The 25308-nt window shown below is 37.3% G+C and overlaps 3 protein-coding genes and 1 non-coding gene across 10 annotated transcripts; 3 read left to right on the top strand and 1 right to left on the bottom strand.

The window, feature by feature from the left end:
- Positions 1-3406: 3406 nt before the first annotated feature.
- Positions 3407-6934, top strand: LOC113728571 (ankyrin repeat-containing protein At5g02620-like). The gene is made up of 4 exons (XM_072077589.1): positions 3407-4023; positions 4330-4902; positions 4986-5395; positions 5842-6934. The coding sequence occupies exons 2-4, from the start codon at positions 4557-4559 to the stop codon at positions 6718-6720; spliced, it is 1635 nt and encodes a 544-aa protein (XP_071933690.1). The 5' UTR covers positions 3407-4023; positions 4330-4556; the 3' UTR covers positions 6721-6934.
- Positions 6935-7569: 635 nt separating this feature from the next.
- On the top strand, positions 7570-17720 carry LOC113728561 (E3 UFM1-protein ligase 1 homolog). 6 transcript variants are annotated; one of them, XM_072077564.1, is made up of 23 exons: positions 7570-7988; positions 8540-8851; positions 8941-9207; positions 9320-9367; positions 9835-9900; positions 10037-10140; positions 11307-11400; positions 11485-11541; positions 12190-12613; positions 12704-12858; positions 13409-13474; positions 13558-13626; positions 13711-13812; positions 13921-13986; positions 14352-14398; positions 14486-14549; positions 14741-14850; positions 15197-15219; positions 15331-15393; positions 16013-16105; positions 16292-16458; positions 16649-16820; positions 17406-17720. In XM_072077564.1, exons 1-20 carry the CDS (start codon positions 7815-7817, stop codon positions 16015-16017), a joined length of 2316 nt encoding a protein of 771 aa, XP_071933665.1. In that variant the 5' UTR covers positions 7570-7814; the 3' UTR covers positions 16018-16105; positions 16292-16458; positions 16649-16820; positions 17406-17720. The 6 variants fall into 6 exon arrangements, with proteins under 6 accessions (XP_071933665.1, XP_071933669.1, XP_071933673.1 ...); XM_072077572.1 differs by lacking the exon at positions 14741-14850 and having other exon boundaries at positions 7571-7988; XM_072077557.1 differs by lacking the exon at positions 14741-14850 and having other exon boundaries at positions 7573-7988; positions 15142-15219.
- LOC113728550 (probable NOT transcription complex subunit VIP2) lies at positions 17356-25308 on the bottom strand. Of its 2 annotated transcripts, XM_027252949.2 has the most exons (14): positions 25175-25308; positions 24078-24213; positions 22771-22879; positions 22518-22696; positions 21582-21963; positions 20576-20785; positions 20390-20485; positions 19404-19492; positions 19129-19311; positions 18366-18791; positions 18229-18281; positions 18053-18094; positions 17724-17868; positions 17356-17626 (listed from the first exon to the last, which is right to left on the bottom strand). In XM_027252949.2, the coding sequence occupies exons 2-14, from the start codon at positions 24093-24095 to the stop codon at positions 17567-17569; spliced, it is 1992 nt and encodes a 663-aa protein (XP_027108750.2). In that variant the 5' UTR covers positions 24096-24213; positions 25175-25308; the 3' UTR covers positions 17356-17566. The 2 variants fall into 2 exon arrangements, with proteins under 2 accessions (XP_027108750.2, XP_071933684.1); XM_072077583.1 differs by lacking the exons at positions 24078-24213; positions 25175-25308 and having other exon boundaries at positions 22518-22685.
- LOC113687272 (small nucleolar RNA snoR35) lies at positions 22771-22851 on the top strand. The gene has a single exon (XR_003447731.1). It is a non-coding gene; the product is annotated as a small nucleolar RNA snoR35 (small nucleolar RNA).

The following is a 25308-nucleotide window of genomic DNA, read 5'->3' as shown; positions in this document are numbered from 1 at the left end:
CATGATAGATATATGTGATTCGCGTTTATTAACGAGTAGAAAAAATCTTTTAAAAATTTGACATTTGAACTACATGTTAATGAGTGCCTGAGCTGCTCGTTAGATAGATAGCGGATAACAAGAACCAAACCAAGACCCAAGTTGATGATAAAATTCTTCAAGTGGGAATCGTAAGTGGTTTTAAGTAATCGATCACATTGACTTTTTAATATGTGCTTAAGTGCGAAGTTGACCTCGTGGTGATTGCAATCAAGCGTAACATGTATTCTAGATGGCATAGTTGAACAATATGAAAATAGATCACATGGAATCTATTACTTCCTTAACTGCTGTTTTTGACTTTTGTGTTAATGGTGGGAGAAATATCTTTTTACGTAGTATCGTTGTATGCTGTAGCTAGCATCGAAGTGGAGATAAACTGATGAAGAAGATAATTTCATTTTCTTTATAACTAAATTCTTCATTTTTCTTCATCAGAATCAGCATCTACTGCGGAATTGCTGCTTGTATAGAAGCATCCAGTTTGAAGTAAAAAAAAGGCAATTAATATGTTTACAAGTGCTCGTGTGAAATATTTAGGCTGCACTTATATATACTGGTAACTTTACTTACCTAAGTTTGGCGGCAATAAAATTCTATATTTCTCAAACGAATGGAATTAATAACTCGTAGACACGGTTTATTAATGTCCTTGCTACAAGCAATTAATTTAGAATGTTTGCAAGGAGAGATTTCTTCTCCAAAATCTTAAACTTCACTAGATTTTTGGAGTTTAATGAGGACATAATAAATCCTTGAGAAACCAACTTTTTGTCCAATTTTAAATGCAATTAAATTGGCAACGAATGAAAGTAAAAGATAAAGAGAAATACATTTTTCTCACAAATTACAAGATCCAAAATGGATGAGTGGCCCCAGGGCATATGGCGCAGCGGTTGAGAGATCGGCCTTGAGTTGCTGGTCTCCCCACTGACCGGGGTTCGATTCGTGCCCGCTGCGCTGCACATTCTAACTCGTCCAAGAAAGCTACATGGAGCTATCGGCTTCCCTCCGGTTTGATGTGCCGGCTCGGGTCCAAAGGGCTCGGATCGGGGCATGTTCCGGGTTACCAAAAAAAAATGGATGAGTGGTAACCAAAGAAATTGATTGAGATTCACGTACTCCAAAAAACTTGCGTGTTTGAATTGCTATCTTTCGCATTTTTTTCTAAAAAAAAAAAAGAAAAAAAAAGGTACTGTAATGATTTCATGTGTGTGAAATACAAAGTTAATTGAGAGATATGTTTATGAAAAATACAAAAAATTTTGGAAGAAAAATGACAATCCAAACAACTTCACTAAATAAAACAAAAAGTAATAAACAAAAGAAAGCGCATCGAAAGACAAAATTGGAATAAATTAGAGCAGTTTCTCAATCTGAAAAAAAGTGGATTTCATGATGCCTACATCTACATGCCTGTTTCTACGCTTTTAATCCAAATGCACCACTGAAGATTGAAGATAAACTTTTAACAGTGATTCTGTGGGGCCTCTACTTCAGTGGACAAGACTTTTTTTTTTTTTTTCAACAGCCTGAATCAGACTTTTGTTGTTTTATAAACCTAATCCCAGAATTAACCTCAAAAGCCGGCAACTCTTGAGGCAATCCCAGGGACTTATATCCCAACCCAAACCCAACCCCAACCCCGATGTGGGACAAATGTACCTATAGGGGGGACCTGCTGCTAAGTGGGATACTACCACCCAATACCCTTTCAACCCTGAGGCAATTTGTCTTTTTTCAACAGCCTGAATCAGACTTTTGTTGTTTTATAAACCTAATCCCAGAATTAACCTCAAAAGCCGGCAACTCTTGAGGCAATCCCAGGGACTTATATCCCAACCCAAACCCAACCCCAACCCAGTGGACAAGACTCGAGGAGTAAAACCACACGGTTAGAGAAAAGTATATGACCAAAGCTTTTTTTTTTTTGGCCCCGGCAAAATTAAAAAACGTTGTCTCATGCTATGCTTGTTCTCTGATCTCAGTTTGTCATCGCCTAAACAAAATGATTTGGAGCTCACCCACACAGTCCTTCCTCGTTTTGATGAATATTCATAATTATAGTTCTCTTATCTTTTATCAAATTTGTCTAAAGAAATTCATTTTCATTCATGCTTCACTATATTTGAAAGATTCGTAGAGATAAACTTGAAGCAAGCAAACAATCTGACAATGAAGCGCAATTTAATCACTAAGATGTTTCAACTATAGTCCGTTCAAGTCATCAAAGACACAAATGAAAACTATTATTGATTCCATTTACAGGAAAAAAGGAAAAAAAAAAGAGCAAGCAAACAATCCTTTTTTTTTTTTTTCTGGCTACCTTCTTGAAATCTGTTCATCCACTTTAAACTATCATCTCAATATGAGAAAAGAATATGAAGAGGAAAATACAAAAAGATATTTGCCAATTTGGCCCTTATGTTTACTTTGTTAACTAATGGGCATGTTCTTAGCAAGACGAAATCAATCCATGCTTTGTTGTCCCAAAACAAAGGGAAAAAAATAGACCCATGATTCACTATAAATAATTGGTTATCTTCATAGAATTTGTAAGTAGGGGATACTCCAACAATTTCACATTTCGGATTGTTTAAGTTAAAGAGTTTTTTTTTTTTTTTTTTTCTGTCGCAACAATAATATTTCTATAACTTAGACCCTGTTTGACAAAGTAAGTTTTTGCCTAGTTTTTATCCTACAATTTTTTTAACAATTTTAACAATAGTAATTTTAAAAAACTCTCCAAAGTTTTTAAAATACACATTTCAAAAATACCAAAAAATTAAAAAAAAAACTCCCTTCTTTCCTTTCTTCTTCTTCCTCCCCCACATCAACTCACCACCACCTCTGGCGCCAATCACCTCTTCCGACACTGGCCATCTCTTTCGGCACCGATAGAGGTTTTTTTTTTCTCTTTTCCCTCTCCCTCTTCTTAATTTATCATATTTTACAAGGAGAAAAAGTCTAAAGAAATTATATAAAATGTGAGCATGTTAAAGACTTGACTACATCAAAAGGTGCTCTGACGTCTCATTTAAATTTTTTTCACTGCAGATAGGTTCAAACCTTCAATCTATAACCCAAACAAGAATTTAATTCCTATTTGTTAGCCACGGAATTTTGGGTTAGTAGTTAGTTAAAGAGTTTCAACTTCTCAAAATTCGACAAGTCCAAAAAAAAAAAAAAATTAAAGAGGCTTGGGGTCAGACATGAGGCTCGCGCTTGAAAAAGAATAAAGTTAAAGAGGAAAAAAATGTTAATAAAAAGCAACCACATTCGTAGTTTCAATCTCCATTCCCACCACTGCGCGTGGTCCACACAACCCCAATCACATTACAAACAACGTTGAAAACGTTAGTACTTCAAATTTACACCCTCTCGTCCGTCCACCACATAATTAGGAGGAGGATGGTGACTTGATACTAATTTAGCTCAGCTGAGCTTTGCAGAACCTCCCATTGGGTCCAGAACCAATTTACCAACGCGTGTGGCTCTGTTATTACCGTTGATTCATTTTGCAGCCACCTCATTTTTGTCCCCAAGCTGCCTTAATTTTTGTTAAGATAATAGCAATTCTGACTCTGAAAACCAAGAATCAGAATTGCTATCATTATAGCAATTCTGCCTGGCTATGATGATTCTTGGTTTATTTTAACAGCATCAACCATTGTGAACTTTGCAAAAAGTACATCCTTTATTTTGTTTTGAGATTTGTATTAAAAAACACTATATTTGCAAAAGTTTGTTGCTTACATGTGCTATTGATGTGCCCCCTCCATCTCCCTCTTCCTTGACATCTACAGCATGTCTCTCCATTTTTTGGCCATCTTCTTTTTTGGGTTGAATATGTAACAAAAGCCAGGGCGTGCCGTGTCTTTAAAAGAATAACAGGTTGTTTTGATTACAGACAGCTCTTCAAATTTATGGCTTCTTCTAGTTTTAATGGATGAGAGCAAAAAGTGGAGCTTTCTTCATGGCCAGGTAAATATCTTGCCTTTTTCTAGTTTTATGTGAATTCAATCTTTCTAGTTGTATTCCATTCGCGAAAGTAAAAGCTTTATAAATAAACAACGTAGAGATTGAAAAGAAAAAGGAACTCACCATATTGATTGGTGGTCTGTGGCTTTTTAGGAAGATTCGTTCATGGCGGTAAAGGTTCTGTTGTTGCATCATGTACGATGATCATTGAATATCAAGTTGTACGAAATAGTAATTCATTGGCTATGTGCAATTTGATTTGAGGATGGAAACGTATTTTTTGAATTTATTTTTCTCTTTCTGTTGCAGGATGTTGATTTCAGGTTGATACTAGATATGGAAGGTGGAGAACTAAAGTTTCTATCTTTGATGATAACAAAGATACATGAATGAACCCTGGCTTTCTCAGTTGCTTGTATTCAATTTTGAGGAAAAATGCGATTGCTGATTTGGGTTTTTGAGGGGAAGAAGAAGAGGTTTTATGAGATTATAGATTAGTGAAGGGCTAAGGAGAGCTAACTTAGGCGGTTGATAAAATGGAGGGAATGGCAGAAAAGGCTGAACAGCCGACCACGACACCCCGGAAAAAGATGACGAAACAATTGACTGGGAAACGCGATGACACTGCATTGCATTCTGCTGCAAGAGCTGGAAATCTTAAAGCAGTATGGGAAATTACCCACCAGTCATCGGAGGAAGAGTTAATAGAATTGTTGTCAAAGCAAAACTCAGCTGGGGAAACGGCATTATATGTTGCCGTGGAATATGGTTATCTAGAGTTAGTGAAGGAGATGATTAAGTACTATGATCTTGCGGCCGCCGGGATCAAAGCAAGGAATGGTTTTGATGCACTACATATAGCCGCCAAACAAGGGGATTTGGGTATGCCTCACTGCTAAAGTTCTTGTCCTATTTTTGTGGTGCACATCTTTTGCAAAATTTAGCTCACTTTTACATGTTTCCAGATATCGTGAAGGTCCTAATGGAGGCTCATTCAGAGCTTTCCATGACAGTTGATACTGCAAACACTACAGCTCTGCATACTGCTGCAACTCAAGGCCACATTGAAGTGGTAAATTATCTATTGGAGCTGGAGAGTAGCCTTGCTGCTATAGCTAGAAGTAATGGGAAGACTGCCTTGCATTCTGCAGCAAGAAATGGGCATGTGCACGTTGTGAAGGCCCTTTTGAGTAAGGAGCCTGGAATTGCTCCACGAAATGATAAGAAGGGACAGACTGCACTTCACATGGCAGTCAAAGGACAAAATCTTGAAGTGGTGGAGGAACTGATTAAAGGAGATCCTTCACTGATAAATATGGTTGATAATAAGGGCAATACTGCGTTGCATATAGCCACAAGGAAAGGGAGGGCACAGGTGAGATAAGCTTTTCTTTCTAGATTAGTCATGAATGGCTTAATTGTTCTGCTGATGTTTTAATGGTTAGACAATTTTAGGTTTTTTTCACCTCGTGGTTTCTCATTGACCATATGCATCTATCTGCTGTGTATTTGATTTCAAGCACAGAAAGTAAGAATTTCAGATGAATGATTGAAATGAAAAAGACGCAAGACTGCTGATGATGAGTATTATAGAACCTAATAACACACTTTCGTTGGCAACCTGAGAGAGAATTTTAAATCATATGCGTTGACATGAAGCCTTGTATCTGGTAGCCAATAATACGTTCCATTGCATCACAATAGTGTTATTCCGTCGGAGCTACTATAAGAGTTATCTACACATTGATTCAGTACGCAATATTATTCAGAAAGATTCACTGGTTGCAGCGATTGATCATAATTCTTATCCTACTTGTGCAGATAGTTCGGATGCTTCTGGCACAGAACGAAACCGACATAACAGCTGTAAATAGGTCTAGTGAAACAGCCCTCGACACTGCAGAGAAAACAGGGCAAGCTGATATTGCATCCATCTTGCAGGAGCATGGTGTTCAGAGCGCCCGGACGCTCAAGCCCCAACCAACAAATCCAGCAAGAGAGTTGAAGCAAACCGTGAGTGACATAAAACATGAAGTGCACTACCAGTTAGAACATACCCGTCAAACCAGGAAACGCGTGCAAGGCATTGCCAAGCGCCTTAACAAGATGCACGCTGAAGGTCTTAACAATGCAATCAATTCCACGACGGTTGTAGCGGTGCTCATTGCTACTGTGGCCTTTGCAGCCATTTTTACCGTCCCTGGCCAATATGTGGACGACCCTAACAATATCCCACCTGGCCAATCGCTTGGGGAAGCTAATATTGCACCCCAAGTCCCCTTCATAATCTTTTTTGTCTTCGACTCAATTGCCCTTTTCATTTCTCTTGCTGTTGTGGTTGTCCAAACCTCAGTGGTCGTTATAGAGAGCAAGGCAAAGAAGCAGATGATGGCTATCATAAACAAGCTTATGTGGTTAGCTTGTGTGCTCATTTCAGTGGCTTTCTTGGCACTGTCATTTGTCGTAGTTGGCCAGCATGAGAGGTGGCTGGCAATTGGAGTGACTATTATAGGAACCACAATTTTGGCTACCACGCTGGGCACGATGTGTTATTGGGTGATTATGCACCGGATAGAGAGCTCAAACAAGAGGAGCATCCGAAAGAACTCTCAGGCCAGCAGATCAAGGTCTTGGTCCATGTCAGTTTTATCAGATTCAGATGTTCTTCATACTGACTTTAAGAAGATGTATGCAATTTAAAGAGTTTCCTACCCCATTCCATATTTTCAACTATGGGCCAACGGATGTCCTCCTTCCAAACGATTGTGCATAGCTGTGACTCAATAACGTTTCCAAAGTTTTGATCATCCCCACAGCTGCTTAGTTGGTAATGAATTACTTGAACCAAAGAGATATTGTAAGCTGAAATATGGCGGAGAATGTTACTATCTATACATTAACTTCTTTGGAAACATTTACACCGACGTTGTTGAGACGCCAACAACTCATCTGCAACACTTTTCAGTCATTGTCAAAATTATGTGCTCTTATCTCCCGCAAAAGGAGACTATATGTATGGTGCTCAACGTCACCCGCATTTCTATCTCATTTTTTGTTAGAAGTTCTAATGCCTTCATTCAACAATCAACCGTACCTAAAGGAAGGTCTCTCTTCAATCTCAAGCAACATGTGAGAACAAGTTTTCAATAATAAAGAAAAAATAGTGAACTTTTTCATAACTACACATTGGCACGTTATGAAAGCTAGCAAAGTTGACTAATAAGTTAATTGATTTCGAACGAACTCCCAATTAACTCAATTGGCATTTTATCTTCCTCGACTAAATTTCAAAATTTTATTTTTGATAGAATGAATTTGTATTTCAAATTTTGGGAAAACATAAATCTTCAACCTTGTTTATTTTATGATTTATGAAATTAATTAAATACTACACGTTGGTAATAAAGTATTACAATGCGCTACAAATCAGATTATTATGAGTTTTAAAGTAATAAAATAATAGTTTTAAACAAAAAAAAATGATAAAAATATCCGACATAGACTTGAAGATTAATTCTCTCTCTTTTTTTTCCAGTCAATAGCCAACAATTTCCTCCTAGTGACGAGAGTTTTGGTGACTAAGAATGACAAACTGACTGATGCCCTTGCATCTGCTACTAACAAATAAATAGCCGACCCGACTCCTCTTCTTCAATAGGGAGTCTCATTAATCTCGTTCCCTCTTCCACCTCTGCGTTTAAATCAAAGCTGATCGATCAGAATTTAGAAGCAGTTATTAAAGGTACATAAAAAACATAATTAAATTTTAGAGTGAAAAGAAAAAAGAGAGAGAAATGGACGAAGAACTGCTGGAATTGCAGAGGCAATTTGAATTCGCGCAGCAAGCAAAATCCAGCATTCGTCTGTCGGAGCGGAACGTCGTCGAATTGGTACAGAAGCTGCAACAGCTCGGAATAATCGACTTCGATCTCCTCCACACCACTTCTGGCAAAGAATACATCACTCCCGTACCTTTTTAATCACCATCTCCTATTAATTTTTTACAGTAAAAAACGTCGTCCAATTTTGTCATGTTTCACTTCTGCTTAATGTTGGAGTTTGTTATTTCTATGTGTATTTATCCTTATGTGCATTGATTGAGTAATTTCATCGATTGTACATCCTTCATTTATGGCAAACTGGTGAATATTTTGTTTATTAGCTATTGATAATTGATTTTAATGATTTACTGAGCCAGAAATCGTCTAATAAGTATGAAAACACTTCGGAGAGTTAGTGGATTATGTTATCATCAAGATTTTGGATTATTTAGTTGTACTATTGTAAATTTTTAAGTGTTTTGGTCACTTTGAATAATATTTGTATTGTGAGTTTTCAATAAAAAAACATCTGCGTGAACATACAATTCAGTAGCTGTTTTTTTTTTCTCTAATCTGAAAGTTCAGTATCACCTTGTGGATACTGCATTTGTGCATGATAAGTATAGACTTTTGTCTGAAGTTAGAGAAACTTTATGGTGTAGTGTGAATGTGTAACGAAATTGTAATGTTATTTACAGGAACAATTGAGAAAAGAAATGGCTGCTGAGATTAGGAAGTTAGGGCGTGTTTCCTTGATTGATTTAGCTGATATCACTGGCGTAGATTTGTATCACGTGGAGACACAAGCAGGGCATATAGTGTCCAATGACTCAACGCTTATGCTAATAAATGGAGAGATCATATCAAATTCGTACTGGGATATTGTTGCTGAGGAAATCAATGAAAGGCTTCAAGAATGCAGTCAAATTGTTTTAGCTGAGATTGCTGCACAGTTGCAAGTTGGATCTGAGCTAGTTGTGTCTGTTTTAGAACCTCGACTTGGGACTTTGGTATCATGACACTTTTCTCATTTTTAGTGTTTCATGCCTGTAATCTAGGATGTGGATTTGAACATTGTTGAATTTTGGGGTTTATATAGGTCAAAGGTAGGCTTGAAGGTGGCCAGTTGTACACTCCAGCATATGTTGCACGTGTGAGTGCAATGGTTCGCGGTGCTGCAAGGGGTATTTTTGTTCCAACAAATTTATCAGCATTATGGAACTCATTGCAAGATTTGCTGCAAGAAACAGATGGAGCTAGTGGTGTGGCTGTTGAAGGCTCCTTTTTCCAGTCACTTTTTAATGGGTTGGTAAAGGAGGGTGAGATTCTTGGTTCACTTCGTGCTGGAGTTCACTGGACACCTTCTGTATGTGACGACACTGTTATTGTGTCCCATGAAAAGTCTCTTAGATATTTTCTCCATTTTGTTTGGCTTCATTGAATGTCTTGAATTTTTGTTTATTGTGGTTGGAATACAGGTCTTTGCTATGGCTCAAAAGGAGTGTGTAGATTCTTTCCTTTCACAGGTATGACCAGTCCTTACCACTGTGTACATACAGATTATTCGGTGATATTTCTTAATTTGTTTGTCCAAAAGAAGTGTTAAATCACAGAGTATACATATACGTCACAATATGATAAAGATGTCTTCTTGTTGAGAAACATTGCAAAAAGTGTCCATATTTTGGCAATATCTTTTTGACATCCTTGCTTAGCCCAAAGCCCGGGGGGGGGGGGGGGAGGGGTAAAGAAGAAACTGTTGGACATCCATTCGGATTTATAAGTGGTAACCTAATTGGGTTACTGTGAGTTTCATCTACAATAGCTAATGGAAGGGTATGTAGATAGAGTTTCCTTAGCATCAAATAGTTGTTTCACCATTTTTGTTGATTATTGTTGGGTGTGAATTATATTGGCCACATGGAAGGTATTCTGAACTCTTTGGGAGTTACAACTATGCTGACTCTTATGAGTTGTTAAAATCCTCCTGCAGAATTCTTACATCAGTTATGAAGCTCTACAGAAACTTGGAATTCCACAACCTGTTCAATATCTTCAGGTACTTATTGCTTCTGCTTGAATATTCATAATCTTCACTTTTAGAACAAATATGAGTTGCAAAATACTGATCTTCAGTAGTATGTGGAGACTTGTTTCCTGTTTAATTAACTTCTGGTTATTCCCTGAACTTCCAGGCCAGATACCCTGAAGGTATACCTCTAGTTACTTTATTTGTGCATCCATCAATAATTGAGATGTTGGATGCTTCTGCTGAGGATGCCATAGAACGTGGTAGCTGGTGAGGGACCAAATTTGGCATGTTCTTTTTCCTTTTAATTCGTATATGTGTTTTCTGTTGTGGGTGGTCCTGAAATTGAAGAGGCTAGTGGTTTTGTTTATCTGCATGAATCCCTCTAGGATGCTTGTAGTTCTTTGCCATTCCTGCTATCTCATGTTTGCTTCTTTCTCTTTGGAGCCTGCATATTCCCCCCAAATATTTAAATTTCATATATGATATAAATATTGCCAAAAGGAATCTCCCTGGAGATATGAGGCTGATATAACTAATTGGACAAATCTATCCCTTCATGCAATTATATAGCATGTTATTTAGATGCATAACTTTTTCACTGGCATTTCAATAAGTTATGTCTAAAATTTTGGGTGGGAATTTTCTGACTAGGGTGTGTAGAATTCTAGGCTGCTTTCTCCACTATTGTCTCTGGGGAACAATTTTACTTGTCTTAATTCACTTAATATTATGATTTTTATTTTCTTTTTTCCTGTGCCTTCTACCCGTTTTGTCTTTCTTATGCTTCTGAAAACTTGGTATATTTTTATTGCATGATGCTCATACATCTCTTGAGTTGTTCGGTAGGCTGTAACTTGTTTGTTACTTTCTAATGTAAATTAATGAGTTTTTGGTAAACAGTTCAGATTTCCTTTCCAATTCCTTATATTGTAGGAGTCCATTTACTTGTTAAACTCAGCTGATGCATGGGCCTCTGACTAGCAAGTTGGTAACTGCGGTGAATTTGAGTCACATTTGAGTAACCATGGGTACACTTCTTGGTTGTATTAAGGAATTTTATTGGAATAGTGGTGGATATCTCATTGGGTAGTGCTGTCATCCGGAGGTCTGATCTTTGCCAGTTGTCAGCCAAATATGAATTCCAGATTGACTAAGAGATTGGTTGGATGAGTGGGAATAAGCTGCCCTAAAAACAATCTGCGCAACTGGGTTCATTGTGTTGTCATCTCCTTTCTTTTTGTCCTTGTTTCATCCTTTATGTTGTGAATAGCCGCAAGTCTTTTTTTCGTTCTTTTTTTTTTTCAATCATTAAGTTGCTACGTGCACATGTGAAAATGGAAGTTCTTACGTAAAGTTTCTCTTAAATTGGATTTGTTTGTTTTGTGGACAATATCAAATTGCCGGAAGTTTTTTGCTGATGAGATGTCATACAGGATGGATTCACTTTCTGTTTTACCAGCATCCTTTGGTTCGCAAGACGCATCCAAGATTCTGTCACTTTGTCCGTCTGTTCAAAAGTCTCTTAAGGTGATGTTTTTGCTAGACAGTCAACGGCTTCTATTCTACTCAGTTGACATGCTGGTTTTCTGATTGGTTTGTGCTGTTTTCCAGTCTAGTAAGGCGATTATTCTGGGAGAATCATACATATTTAGCAATGGATTTGTCAAGGTAGAATCAGTGCATCTCTACTAGTTAATTGTCCAGTGGATCTATTAATAATAGAGGTCTGTTAAATCTTATTCGCATGTGCTGAAGGAGGAATTGTTCATGCTCTTCTGCAGATAGATATAGATGAACAAAACTTTGTGCAGATGTATGTTGCTTGTCTGTCAAATTGCATGAATATCTTTTCCTTTTAGTTGTTGTATAGGAAGGTTTTCAACGGCTGCTCTCTGCAATTAAGATGTTGTAAAGAAAGGTTTTGAACAGCTGCTACCTGCAATTAGATTGCAAAGTCCACAGAGCTTAGGCAGACATGATGCGTTGGATGAGTTCTTTGTTGGTTTTTGTTCCCAGCATTTCCAAAGAAGAAATTGCTTTATCTTACATCCCTTCAGACTTGAAACCATCTTGTGTTGTGTGTTTCCTTCTAGAAGAAAAATGAACAGTGTAGCAAATAGATCTCTTGGTAGTTAAAATGTTAGAAACTTTTGACTGGGATTATCTGAACTTAAGTTGATTTGGTTATGCTTTTACTTGTATATGTCCTCTAAACACCTACTATGAACTTTGACATCAATCTTAGTCACGTCTTATATGGTGGCCTCTGTAATTTCTGTTTGGATTTCTTAGTTCTGCATGTTATTTGTTTGTCAGGATCTGTTTGATCACTTGGAAAAAGGGATAGAAACACTAAACCTTCCTGCTTTTGCTAGCACTGGACAATCTGATAATTTGCATGTCATTAAAGATGCTTCCGTTAGACATGATACACTACCTGAGTCAAATGAAACTGGTACTGGAAAACAAGCTGTGGAGAAAGGATCTAAGAAGAAAAAAGGAAAATTCACCGGGAACACCAAAGTGGAGGCAGCTGAAAGTGATCCCGATTACCATGAATTAGCACCTACCAAGTCTAAGAAAAACCAGAAGAAAGGCAAGGCACCAACTTCTTTGCAATTGTCTGATTCAAAATTAGGGCTGAGAAAAGATGATAGGATGGAGGAAAGCCACAATGCTATTTCAGAAGAATGGCTTATTCCGAAGATCATGGCACTGATTCCTGATCTTGAAGAACAAGGTAAGCAAAATATGATGATAAATTTCAATCATCTGATAGGAGATCTGTATGTTAAACCACTGTGACAATGCTTTTGGTTGAAATATGTAGGCATAGGTGATCCTGAGACCATTCTTGTACCTTTAGCGAGCTATCTGAGACCTATGCTTCTCAATTCATTGAAGGAGAGAAGAAAGGCAGCATTTACACAAAATGCACAGCGCATGAAGCGTGTACTTGATAATTTGCAACACAAGATTGATGAGGTAATATCAGCTGTTGCAAATGTTCCCCATTCTCTTAGTATAATCTTTTTTCATGGGAAAAAATAACTGCATGCTCAAGGAAATCAGCAGTTTCTATGGTATGGTTAAGAAATAATTAGGAGGAACTTTTCCCTTTCTCCTGCCTGATTGAACATTCTGCCAATTTGGAGATGGAATAATTTATATGGGTAGGTAATGTTATATAATTTTACCCATTTTCCTTATAAGCTGTCCTTGATAAATGCATATAACATCATATCTTGAACTTTCTTTTTTCTTGCCTCTGTTTTTCTTTTGAAGTAAGGCCAAATTTTTTCTTGACCATATATAGATGTTTTATTAACTTTATTCATCCTTCTGTAAAATTTTCTTTCTTTACTTCCTAAAATAGAATAAATAATGGGTCTAGTGTGCGGAAGCAAGTAAATGGTCTCGAGGGACAATCTATTTGGTCTGTTCCAGGCCAAAGGCCTAGGAATTTTGTTCTGCCATCTGATGATAAATGCTGTAAACTGATCTCCGACTTATCTTCACCTTTGTCTGCTCTCAGTCATTCTTGAACATACAACTGTATGAGAAGGCACTGGATTTGTTTGAAGATGACCCATCAACTTCAGTACGTTTTTGTGGATTTCTTAGCTTTCCTCTTTAGGTATTGTTGTTGTGTGTTCTTCATATTCTTTTCATTTTGATATGTAGGTTCTTTTACATAAACATTTGCTACGAACCACAGCTACCTCCATGGTGGATACTCTACTACTTGACCTGGTAAAAATATCCATCTATACCTTGACTGACCAAACTAGAGTTTAAAATGTTCATGGGGCTAACTCTGTGGGTTTTACTGCCCAGGACATACACAATAAATTGAGAAATGGAATGGAAGTTGAAGAACCCCAAAAGCCCAAAAAATCTGAACCTGCATCACTTAGTCCTGGAGATAGGGCTGCACTTGTAAATCCTGCAACTCATATATTCTACAATTCTTACTAATGATTCTTTTTGTGTTAAGAAACTTATAAAATGTTTGGATTAAGATTTCAACCTTTAATTTTTTTGTAGGCTAAAAGTTTAGCACGACCCCTTTCAGTCAAGGCACTTGCACTGGTTGAAGCCTTGGAGGCTAAGGTAAGGACTATCCTCTTACTCAGAGGCTACTATAACAACAGAAATCCCCACACCACATCCTCCCCCCCCCCCCCCCCCCCCCCCCCCCCCCCCCCAAAAAAAAAGCCTAACATATTCTACTCTTCTCCCAATATTTGGTTGCTTGCGAACTTCTGATACTTCTGAATTTACACAATTACGTTTCACCATGTACTGCTTATCACTTGGGCTTTGACTGGCTGAATCTCCTAGGTGTTGTTATGATCCATCTTGGCTTCTTCTAGTTTGTCCTTTTCCCCTCATTGTTCATAAAGATTATTTCTCTGAAACACCTCTGATAGAACTATTAATGTGACAGCTTGACTTACTTTTATTGTATGTAACAGAGGGTTGAAACTTTTATGACTGCTCTACGTGCAATTGCAGAAGAAAGGTTAGAAGATGCATTTTGTCTATCATATTAATTGCAGTTATCAGAGTGAAATGGAAAGAACCTAATTTCTCTTGGCGGGTTTTGCAGTGGGTTAATTTTGAAGAAGCTTGATAAGAAACTGGAAAGAAGTCTTCTGCATTCGTATCGTAAGGTATGCCTGGATGCATTTCTTGGTTAAGTAGTGATTGTGTTACTAAAGTTGTCTTCAACTAGGGTATGCACAAATGCGGCATGTGCTGAGAATAGTTTCCTGTTTTCACGATTGGGAATTCGGTTGACTTGAATAGTTGGGCTCTATTTTTGTTATATGCCACTGCTCTAAGGGCAGTTGTGGTGTACTAGGCTCCAGCCGCAAATGGGCTTGGAAAGAGTGAGATACATGCAGTCTTAATCTGGCATGTAGAAATGCTGTTTTCATACTTCAAGCTCGTGCTGCCGGCTATGGAGCCATGGTATCATATCCTATGGCTGATTTTTATTTTCCTTAAAATAATGCACATAATAGCATCTTATGTCACAATAAAATTTGATACTTTCTTTTCTATATACTTACCTGCTATTTAAGAAGCAAGCTCCAAATACTGTGAAGTTGAATTTACATTTCCTGATATCTTTCATTATGGGTTAATTGAGCATGGAGACTTAATTCTTGACAGTACTGTTCTCTTTTCGACTCTAATTTTTTTTCCATGTTGATGACCATATGTATCTGTTAGAATTTGTGACATGACGTTTTATTCTAGGATTTGACGTCTCAAATTTCTGATGAAACTGACCCTATTTCCCTTCTACCAAAAGTTGTTTCTCTCCTTTATGTACAGGTCAGACTTTAGTTTCTTTTATTTATTCATAACTTCAAATCAATCTTAATTTAACTGATGCGTGCTTTGCATCTTTATTTTTCTATCTGTAATTGCTTCTCTAAATCATAGATTCATGGAAGAGCTCTCCAAGCTCCAGGAAGGGCAATTTCAATTGCAGTATCTCGACTGAAGGTACAAGCTTATCTCTAGTTGTCCAAGTATCAAATAGATTCTTTGAGTCGTCGTCGTGCAATTTCACCCTACCCCATAATAATTTATCATTTATTCCAATTTAAGGAATAGATGTGTTGATTGAGAGAAAATGCTTAAGGGGCCTGGTCATGCCACATGTAATGATTCCTTGACCTTGATAAATTAAATTAAGCAAAAGATAAATTCCAATAAGTTTCAATACTATGCTGTCAATTTAGCTTTAGCTTCAGCTTTAGTTCTTGGTTGCGAGAGCTCCACTCCAACCAAGTCTTTTATCTCCACTGCATATGCTCCTGGGAATATACTTGCAATAAGTAAATTCTGGAGTGAGTCATGGTTTCAATTTAGCTTCAATTTAGTTTCAATAAGTAATAGTATGCTTTCAATTTAGCTTTAGCTTCAGCTTTAGTTCTTGGTTGCAAGAACTCCACTCCAACCAAGTCTTTTATCTCCACTGCATATGCTTCTGGGAATATACTTGCAATAAGTAGATTCGGGAGTGAGTCATGGTTTTGACTACGGTTTCAGGTGATTCTATCCTTTCAGCAGTAACTTCTTTGTCTTTCCAAGTAATGCCACTTCATGGCTATTTTGGCAGGATAAATTGGATGATCCAGCATTTAAGGTCTTAGCTGATTACCAAGCTGCAACTGTTGCTCTTTTAGCACTCATGTCTGGGACAACTAGCTCTGTGAGTTTTTTCTTTTTCATTTTCTGGTAATTCACTGGAAATATGAGATCATATTTGCAATATTTTGATGCTTCCATCGTCGTTTTACATTTCCTAACAAATTGGTTTCTGTTGTGTTAAAACAATGGTATTTCTTGCATTTGATTGTGAAAGATTTATATCTGTTAACCCTTTGTAATGATTTAGGAGGAAGATTGTACATCTGATAGAATTTTGAGCAAGAGGGAGCTGCTGGAGAATTTGGTGCCTGCATTGAAAGGTTTAGTGCTGGGTACATCACAACCTCGATTGGTGTAAATCAACATGCTAAAGTTTTCTTCGACATGAATGCTAGCAATCCATTTTCTTTCGTGGTACCTTCTCTCTTTCATTTCTGTTTGTGAATACCAAGGCTTGCTGTTCTATTCTCGCTTGAAAGATTAGTGTCGCAGTTGGTCTTGAGCAACTTTAGCAATGTGGAATTGCCGTCTGTCCAAATTGCACCCTTCATATTTAAACCATTGATTTTGTTTCCCTCCTTTTTACATTACTCTTTGGCACTAGTCAACCTGGAATGACGAAAGAGATATTGGAATGAATGGTACACTGACTTCAGAAAGGTGATAAAAGTTTTTGACAGTTGATGGCATCTTTGGTAATCAACGGTTGAATGAGAGCATTGTGTTTTATCAATCTCGGTCGGCCGAAACACATGAACCATTTTATGTTAGCTCAGGTTAGTAAATCCCAGTAATGAGATTTGAGACCCTAAATAAATTTAATTGTTTATCTTGTTCATCCAGTGTGAAAATAATGTCACCCCCAGCATCAACCGGTAGAAAGATTATAGTGCTATTTAGTGGAAAAATTCGGGGTTTTGACTCCAACGAGAACCAAGTATAGACGATGGGTGATTGAGAGCGCCGCGAGTGTTGTATTCTTTGTCGTTTCTTATTTTCCAATTAGTTTGAAAAAAATAAGCACGAAACTTCAATTGAATTCATGTACTTCTTGTCAAATGCCAACTCGCATGGATCCGAGATTACAATTTTCCATACACCCTCAAGCTCACTATAGAGCAGATGAAATTTGAAGTCATAGAGAGAGCAAACGCATGTAAATTGCAGTCTTTATTCCTTTGGTAGTATGATAATTCGATGCAGCAGAGAGAGCCAGGCAAAAGTTTGACTAGAACTTTCAGTAAACATAATTACTATTTATCCAAAATCAAAATGCATCAAGAAACCTCAATATCAGAGACAAAACATATCTTTCTAAAATCTGAAGCTTGTAAATGAAATGCTTTTCTTTAAAATTTCAGGTAAAGGATACGGAAGTGTTGATACCATAAGGAGACTGGTTCAACAATCCACAGAATGGCCTTACAATAAGTACTAAGGGAGGCTTACCAACTATTCTTCTACAAAGTACAGCAAACAGAAGATTTACACATGAAACTGCACACCATTGTCTACATCACTGTCAATGTTGCGGTAGAGTTGGTCTCTTCTCCAACATTTCATAGTGGAGTACAAAATTATCCTGCATTCAACAGTATGTGTCAGTTTGATACTACATTTGATGTGAAACTATGGTCAAACATGGCAAATAAATTAGAACGATATTCATGGTATCATACCTTGCGAATCGTCTCCCATGTGTTTGGATCAAAGGAAATATAGGATCCTCTCTCGTATGAATTTGTCTTGACAAGAGGCTCCACGTTAGGAGCCCTTGTAAACCATAATCTAAGTTCTTTGTGAAAGAACCAGCCTCGATTATGCCTGCAAGCATGTATAAAGCTACTCTTAGTTTCAAAATACTATCCTTATAACTATAGCTAAAAGACCAATTTAGAAGCTACAATCATTTGAAGAACTTAAAAGGGAAAATACTGTTCAAGGTTAGCACCAAAAGAAAAGTGCAACTACTCTACAGGAATGGCTTTTATAACAAGCAAAACCGTACAATTCGTTGGCCGCATACAACTGAGCTTCATCTTTTGGCATGCTGCACAAAAGAAAGAAAAGCAGGATGCTGTTTTTAGTATACCAAGAACAAAATTGAATCTTAGCATGGGATTTTTTCAAACGCATGACTCATGGAACAGTAATAAAGTCAAAATGAATAAATAATCTATCTACCTGTAGAATGTGTAGAACAATGTATCTAACTGAAATTTTGCAAAGTAAGCTTGCTGCAGACAACAAAAGAAAGATTAGAGCAAACCAAAAGGGACAAAGGCAGAAGCAATCTAGATAACAATCAATTGATGGCTCACAGTTAGTGGGGGAGGTTGTTTTGCATAGTAACACTGTGGCACAGTGAACTCTGGATCTCCTTTGGCAGGTTCATCAGACCATGGAGAACCAAATGTTTTGTGAAGATTTTCAGTAGAGTTCAAATTCAATCCAAGAGTCGTTAGATCAATTCCAAGTGCAAGAGATGTCAAATCAGGATCACTCATTCTTATAACACTTAGTAAACCAAGCAAACCAAATGGGTCAGGAGCAGTTGGTGAGGCTTGCATGGACTTCAGTCCTTGATCCCTGTATGGTTGGCTTACAGAAGACAATTGCTGCAGACGGAACTGCGACTGATTCTGGTGCTGTTGGTATTGCTGGATAAGCTGGTCATAAGATCCTATACCAGAAACTGTATTCTGGGAATTAAGAGGCCGTAATCCTATGCCAGGGTGACCACTTGTCTGAAACCAAAAACAGCCATTAAATGTTAGATAATGCATCCACATATAAAACCACATATGAGTTACTTCTTTCACTGAGAATCTCAAATCCATCATAAAGCAATAATTTTATAATCTTCAACTAACTTCAATAGCTTTTTAAAGTAGACAACGCGCAAGGAACTCTATAAGTTCTGATGTACAAAATTACGAAGTATTAGCCAAACAGGAAACTGGAACTCTAAACTAAAAGAGAGACACATTTTGGTTAAGCAAATAACAGAAAGCTCAAACAGGATACTAATGACAACAGTAATAGAGTAGTTCACTGATGCAGTATAGCAGTATGTCGGCATACCTGCTGGTGATAGTTTGGATGGGACGAGGGAAACATATCTGATCCATGCAAATGGAGTAGATCCTGGTTATTTAAATTTGAAAAGGAGACACCACTGCTACTCACAGAGGGAGTATGTTGCTGCTGTTGTGGACGGTGGGATGAGTATGCGGCCCCTAGGTTGAAACCAGCAGATCTTCCCATCTGGAGGTTGAAACATATGAAATATGAGTACAGGACTGAAGCATTGATTCAAATAGCAAGAGATGCTCAAGTTTTGGCTGCATTTAACTAACAGAAAATTGCTGAGGTTGCATCAGAGAAACAGCATTGTCATGGACTTGTTCTTTCTGCTGTAGATCCATCCCATAATCTGCATTTCCACCTGATAATAAAATGGTTAAACAAATCAGAATCAGAAAGATAAGTAAAAGATTTGGAGATGTAACTAGATAGACTTTTACTGCAAGCATCAAGTTCTGGACTAGGGGGAATTATGGCCCATGGCTTTACCTAACGCACTTAAGACCTTGACTAGCCCCCAAAGACCTCCCATGTGAAGCCCAAACAAGAGAGAGAGAGAGAGAGAGAGGAAACTCAGACAGCGAAGTGAAATCTATTTGCAGTAGCTAAATTTGAAAAAAGCAGTTTCCAGCACCTACCATTTCAAATGTGCAATGTGCTCCATTGGCAAAGGCAAATTAATAGATCATTGTTGGGCTTGGGTTTTATCCTAAAAGGTTGGTCGGATAAAACCCAAGCCCAACAAATAAACGGTTGGTGGGATAAAATTCAAGCCCAACAACCATCACATAAAACAACATGTAACATTAAGTATGCTTGAAAAAAAAAACATTTAAGTATGCTCAAGGTTCACCCTTGAGTACAGGGTCAACATGCAAGCAAACAGGCCAAAGCAATTACAACTTGAATGAAATGTTGTCTTACTCTAGACTCTCTATTCTGTTAAGACTCTTTCAGAAAAACAATAAAAAAGAAAAAAAAACCTCAAAACTGTTAGCCAGAAAAGACAGAGACATAACACCAAGTGAACTGCAGGAGAGGAGAAGCACTCAAATGGAGCACTAGTTAATTAAAGCAGCATGCTGGCAACATATCGTTGGAGTTACTCCAAAGATATTGTTTATTGTAGTCAAGAATTCTCTTTATCTTACATATTTACTCAAGCAAAGCAGTAAAATATGAGCATGATGACAAGTAAAACCCACCTGGTTGCATGTTTAACTGACATTATCGTATTAAATGTTAAAAGAGTAAGCACCTTTAAATCCTGGTAAAGCAGGAAAGTCTTCATTTTGAATGCTGAACTCCTGATTTTGTTGAACTATAGGACTAAGACCTTGTTTGCGCAACGATCCTGAAAGGTGTTAAGCTTACTTATATGTTGAGTAGTGCTGAATAAGTATCTCAAGAAATTATTGAACCAAAGATTAGGAAATTTAACTACCCAATTGTCCCTGAGGCCCTCCAGCAGAACTAGGGCGGCTGGACAGTTGAGGGAAATCATTAATGTCAAATGGAGAACCATCATTCGAATTTACATCATTCAACATCCCCATTGAATTTAGATTATTCACCGCTTGTACATGGTTTTGAGAAAGTGGGCCACCAGCAGAAGGGTAGGAATTTCCTAGCATAGAAATGACCTGTGGAGAAGCTGAATCCACAAACTGTCAACATAAAATTACACAATATTCATGCATTTGACCTATTATTTGCTCTTTGCCAAGACAATGGTAATTTAATACCAAAATCAAATTCCAAAAACAGTAATCAATCAGATGAGTATCTAACAGCACCACAAAAGTAAGGAGTAATTGCATGATGGCTAGACTTTTTTTTGGGGGGGGGGTGGGTGGTTGGTGCGGGGAGGAGAATTACCAAAAGTCTGAATGATTTTCTGGGGAGGAAATGTTTGAAGCTCAAAAAATCTAACCAAAATATTTCCTTCTCTACTTTCTTGTAACTTGAAATATCACAGGTGGCAAACATGGGGTGACCAATGTTCAAGGAACCTTAATTCTTTAAAAGAAAATTCAATTGCATGAACTTGTCCTTGCATTTACAGAGATCCACCAAACTACTAACAGAGAGAAAAAAGATTGCCTGATGTATACTCTCCAAGCATAAAAACTGTTCACAACTAATTTACGCTGTTAAAGCTTATCTATGAAGAGCATTCCCTAATTCTCTGAGGATGAATCAACTACTAAGTTTGAGTAGAATCATCAACTTCTTGCCCCTAAAAGTAGCATAACTACAATGTTGAATATAAGATTTACAAAAAAGCATGATACGGACTCCCAGAAATCAGAAAAAGGAAAATCAAGCCAAAATCCAGAAACTGAATGACAGACAAACAAAAGGTGGCCAACGCTTGCTTAATTAAATCACACTTAAGATAATAGAGGAGATACAAACACAAGAAGGAAATATCATATCAAGGTCGTTACCTTGTTGGAGAACACCACTCATTAGCCTATTTGGTCCCTGGACATTTAGATTTCCAGAACCGCTGTTGGCAGTCAAATTCAGGCGAGAAGCAAGACCAGGCATAGACAATCCTCCACCAGAACTCATACTCCGTCCAATGTTGCCCCCACCAACAATGTTACCCACAGAGCTTGTAATTCGTGGCCCAGCATTTCCTAATAATGGAGACACCCCCAATCCGGGGACAGCATTACGATTACCAATAGCTGCAGAAGTTGGGAGAATCCCTGGAATAGAACCACCAACACCATTTGTGCTACTACTGTATCCAGGACTTCCAATGACACTCATGCCACCCCTATTTGTCATCCCTGAATGGCCATGAGAACTGCCATGAGATATCTGGAAGGGGATGAAAGGAACATGAGTCAATACCTAAATTAAATGACTACAAAGTCAATGTGTGCACAATTTAAAATCTTTCTGAGGAAAATATTTATCATATTTCTTCTACCATTTCAACAAAAAATTCAAGTGTGTGTCCCAATAACAGTGACCAGTCAACAGATTAGACCCACATCCAGTTAACAGACTCCATATCCTAACCTGACCCAAAACTTTGACAATACTCAAACGAAAGATCTGTATCCAGATCCATCAGACCCAATCAGATTCAGATTCAGGTCAAGCTTTTGATCTTCATATGAAACATATGTATTTATATTTATTAGAACAACTTTTTAAGGTGTCAGCAGAGCACTAATTGCTCGGTTTTAGAAAAAAAGAATCTGGATCTATGTACTAAAAGGATCAAAATAGAATGATAGAACTCCGATCGACATAACCAATGAACAAAATGGATGTCCATGTAGATATAGATCTGACAACAGCTCAGATCCATAAAACAGGCCTAGACAAGAAATACTAATCTGCCATGCAACTAGAGAGACAGTAACCTGTGAGAGAGCAACCGGAATGTTGTTTGATGTGAAACGTCCGCTAGTGAGGTTACCAGCAGATTGCTGAACCCCGCTTGATGGCACATTACTCATTGTTGTGTTTCTTGAACCAAGTGTGCCAGGAATGTTGGGAACATTAAAACTTCCATGCATATTATGCAGTCCCTGAATACCTCCTATAAGAAAAGAAGTTTTCAAATAAAGAGGATAGGAAAAAAAAATCAATTTTACAATCAAGCAAAGTACTAACCTGTATGATGAAAAACAGGGGAGGCTGCACCGGATTGAGCAGAGAAAGACGTTGTAAACGACCGCCCAGAGCTGTCAGGAATATTTGATGCTGACCCGTTCAACGATGACTGTAGGAAAGCATTATTATTTAGAGAACTTGCAAAGGAAAGAGCCACGTCAAAAGACTCAAAAACACATGTTGCCTGTCAGCTGTCATTTGTGACACGTAATTGAGAAATTATAATAAATGAGTTACCGAAGGAGAATGCAACAGCACTTTCATCTCTTACAGAAAAAAAGATACTCAGCAATGTGTAGAAAAATTTTAAACCATTCAGGTTTTGAATGGTTTAAAAATTGTTGTGACTTGATAGTGATGGCAGTCTAAACTAGTTTATTTAGGACTTGTAATACTTGCGCTCCCTAAAAGTGTTTACGAATGTCGTGTAAAGTAACACTCAGACTGCTCCCCAAAGAAAAAAAGTACACTCAGACTTGCAGGCACCAAGTCTGATGCTTTAAAACATATAAACTCATATGTCTATTCTTAGTCAACTGCAAAGGCAAATAGATCTGCTTTTGCATTCAAAAGATTAGGGTAAAAGGTTCGCAAAATTGTAAAGTTCATATCAGAGATACACTTCTACCTAGGGCTGCAAACGAGCCGACCCCAGTCGAGCTTTAACCTTATCGAGTCGAGCCTTGACTTAATTTCATCGAACTCGAACTCGAACTCGAGCTCGAGCTCGACGAGCTGACAATTTTTAAGCTCGAGCTCGAAAAAAATAAAAATAATTATTTTATTTTTTAAAAAATTAATAAAATAATATTTTTTCTTAATAAATAATAAAATATTAAGGATATTTATGTAATTTTACTATTAAAATAAAAATAAAAAATATATTTATATTTATATATATATTCGAGCTCGAGCTCGAGCGGCTCGATTCGTTTGCACCCCTACTCCTACCATTAATTTTTTTTTATTTCAAATTCCTTTCACAGAAAAACAAGTCAAAAGAAGTCCTGAAGTTCTGAATTCATTAGCAAATCAAGTTATTTCAAAATCAAAGGACCAATATATCTCATGTTCAAGTCATTAACAATCCAGTTTATTTAAAGACAACTTTTGGTCAACTCAAGACATTCATATTTAGCTAAATTTTAGGAATATATGGAAGGCTGAAAAAATGCCTAATGCTTCAACAGAAGGTCTCTAAATAACTATGTGCTCTTCTAGAGAGAGAACTACAGTTATGCAACAGCTATATGGCTAACAGATATTGGTATTGCGCAAATAGAAGTTTCCATTAGGAGGAGCAATACATTAAGTAACCCTGACATTGCAGAAATGTCAAAGAGTCATGCGTGAAATTTTTCTTTGCCGAACAGCAGCTTTGCCTTTCCTTTTCTTCGCAAGATTTTGACAGAAAAATTGGATGCCTTTCCAAATTGTAGTTACCTAAAATTAAAAAAGTACAAAATGATTGAAACAGTAGTTTAAAAAAAAAAAAAAAAACTCTGCAACAGTTAACGTATAAAGCGCCAAACAAGGACAGCCAAAAAAGTACATCAAGTATGTCAGCTATTTGAGCTAAATCCACAAATAACAGAACCATCTTCGAAAGGCAAACAAGGAAAGGAAGAGATGATATAACTGAAGTATGGAGCCACAACTACAAAATGAAAGAAATTGAGATACTGGACAACTTTTTTTCCTAGCGTAAAATCCTCTCTTCCCGTGACTGAGACTCAAACTCTAGATGACATCAGCAATTGTGTAGCCTACATGTCAAGACATTTTCTTCCAGACATTTTTCTTCTTTTCTCAGGAATAGAAAAGGTTTAGCAGTAATCCTGTAGTCCATTCAATCTTTCTCGAAATAAAAAGGATTACAAGTAATATACTGCCCATTCAACTATGACTTGTCTAGGCTACTAAGTTAAGAGTTAAGACCTCAAAATGGCGCATATACCTTAAAATAAATTCAAATTTACAGCAAGCCAGCTCAAACCTTGATCAAGTATTAACATAAATACAATAAGTAAAGTACAAAATTACACTCACTACTAGTTCACTGATTATCAAAAAGAGTAAAGCCACATCAATCAATTCAACTCCACCCTCCCTGCTCCTCCAACCCATAGTAAAAATGGAAAAAAGGAATGGACGATCCAACATACAGAAATTAGTAAGAAAAAAACAAAATAAGTCTTCAATTTGTATTAATGCTACTACTAAGACAGTAAAAACCAGTAACTTAAAGCCCGATATACTACTCCATACCTTATCATCTCAATTCCTTACATTTGACCTCACAGAAAAAAATAATAATAATAATAATAGTGCTCAGAATTTGAAGCTCAAAATATACCTTAAAAAAAAGGCAAAAAAAGGATAAAGAGAGAGGAGTAACCGTTACCGCTAACAAACTGAGGGGCGAAGGAACAGATCCGTGTAGTATAAAAAGTAAGACGGAAAAATAAGAGAAATATAAAAAGAGGAGAGAGAAGAATCGGAAGAAGAAGAGGAAGAGGACGACGGGGAGGTCCGAAG

The sequence above is a fragment of the Coffea arabica genome, chromosome 1c, assembly GCF_036785885.1.
Source record: "Coffea arabica cultivar ET-39 chromosome 1c, Coffea Arabica ET-39 HiFi, whole genome shotgun sequence".
Classification (NCBI taxonomy): Eukaryota; Viridiplantae; Streptophyta; class Magnoliopsida; order Gentianales; family Rubiaceae; genus Coffea; species Coffea arabica.
This window is presented reverse-complemented; position numbering and strand designations above follow the sequence as displayed.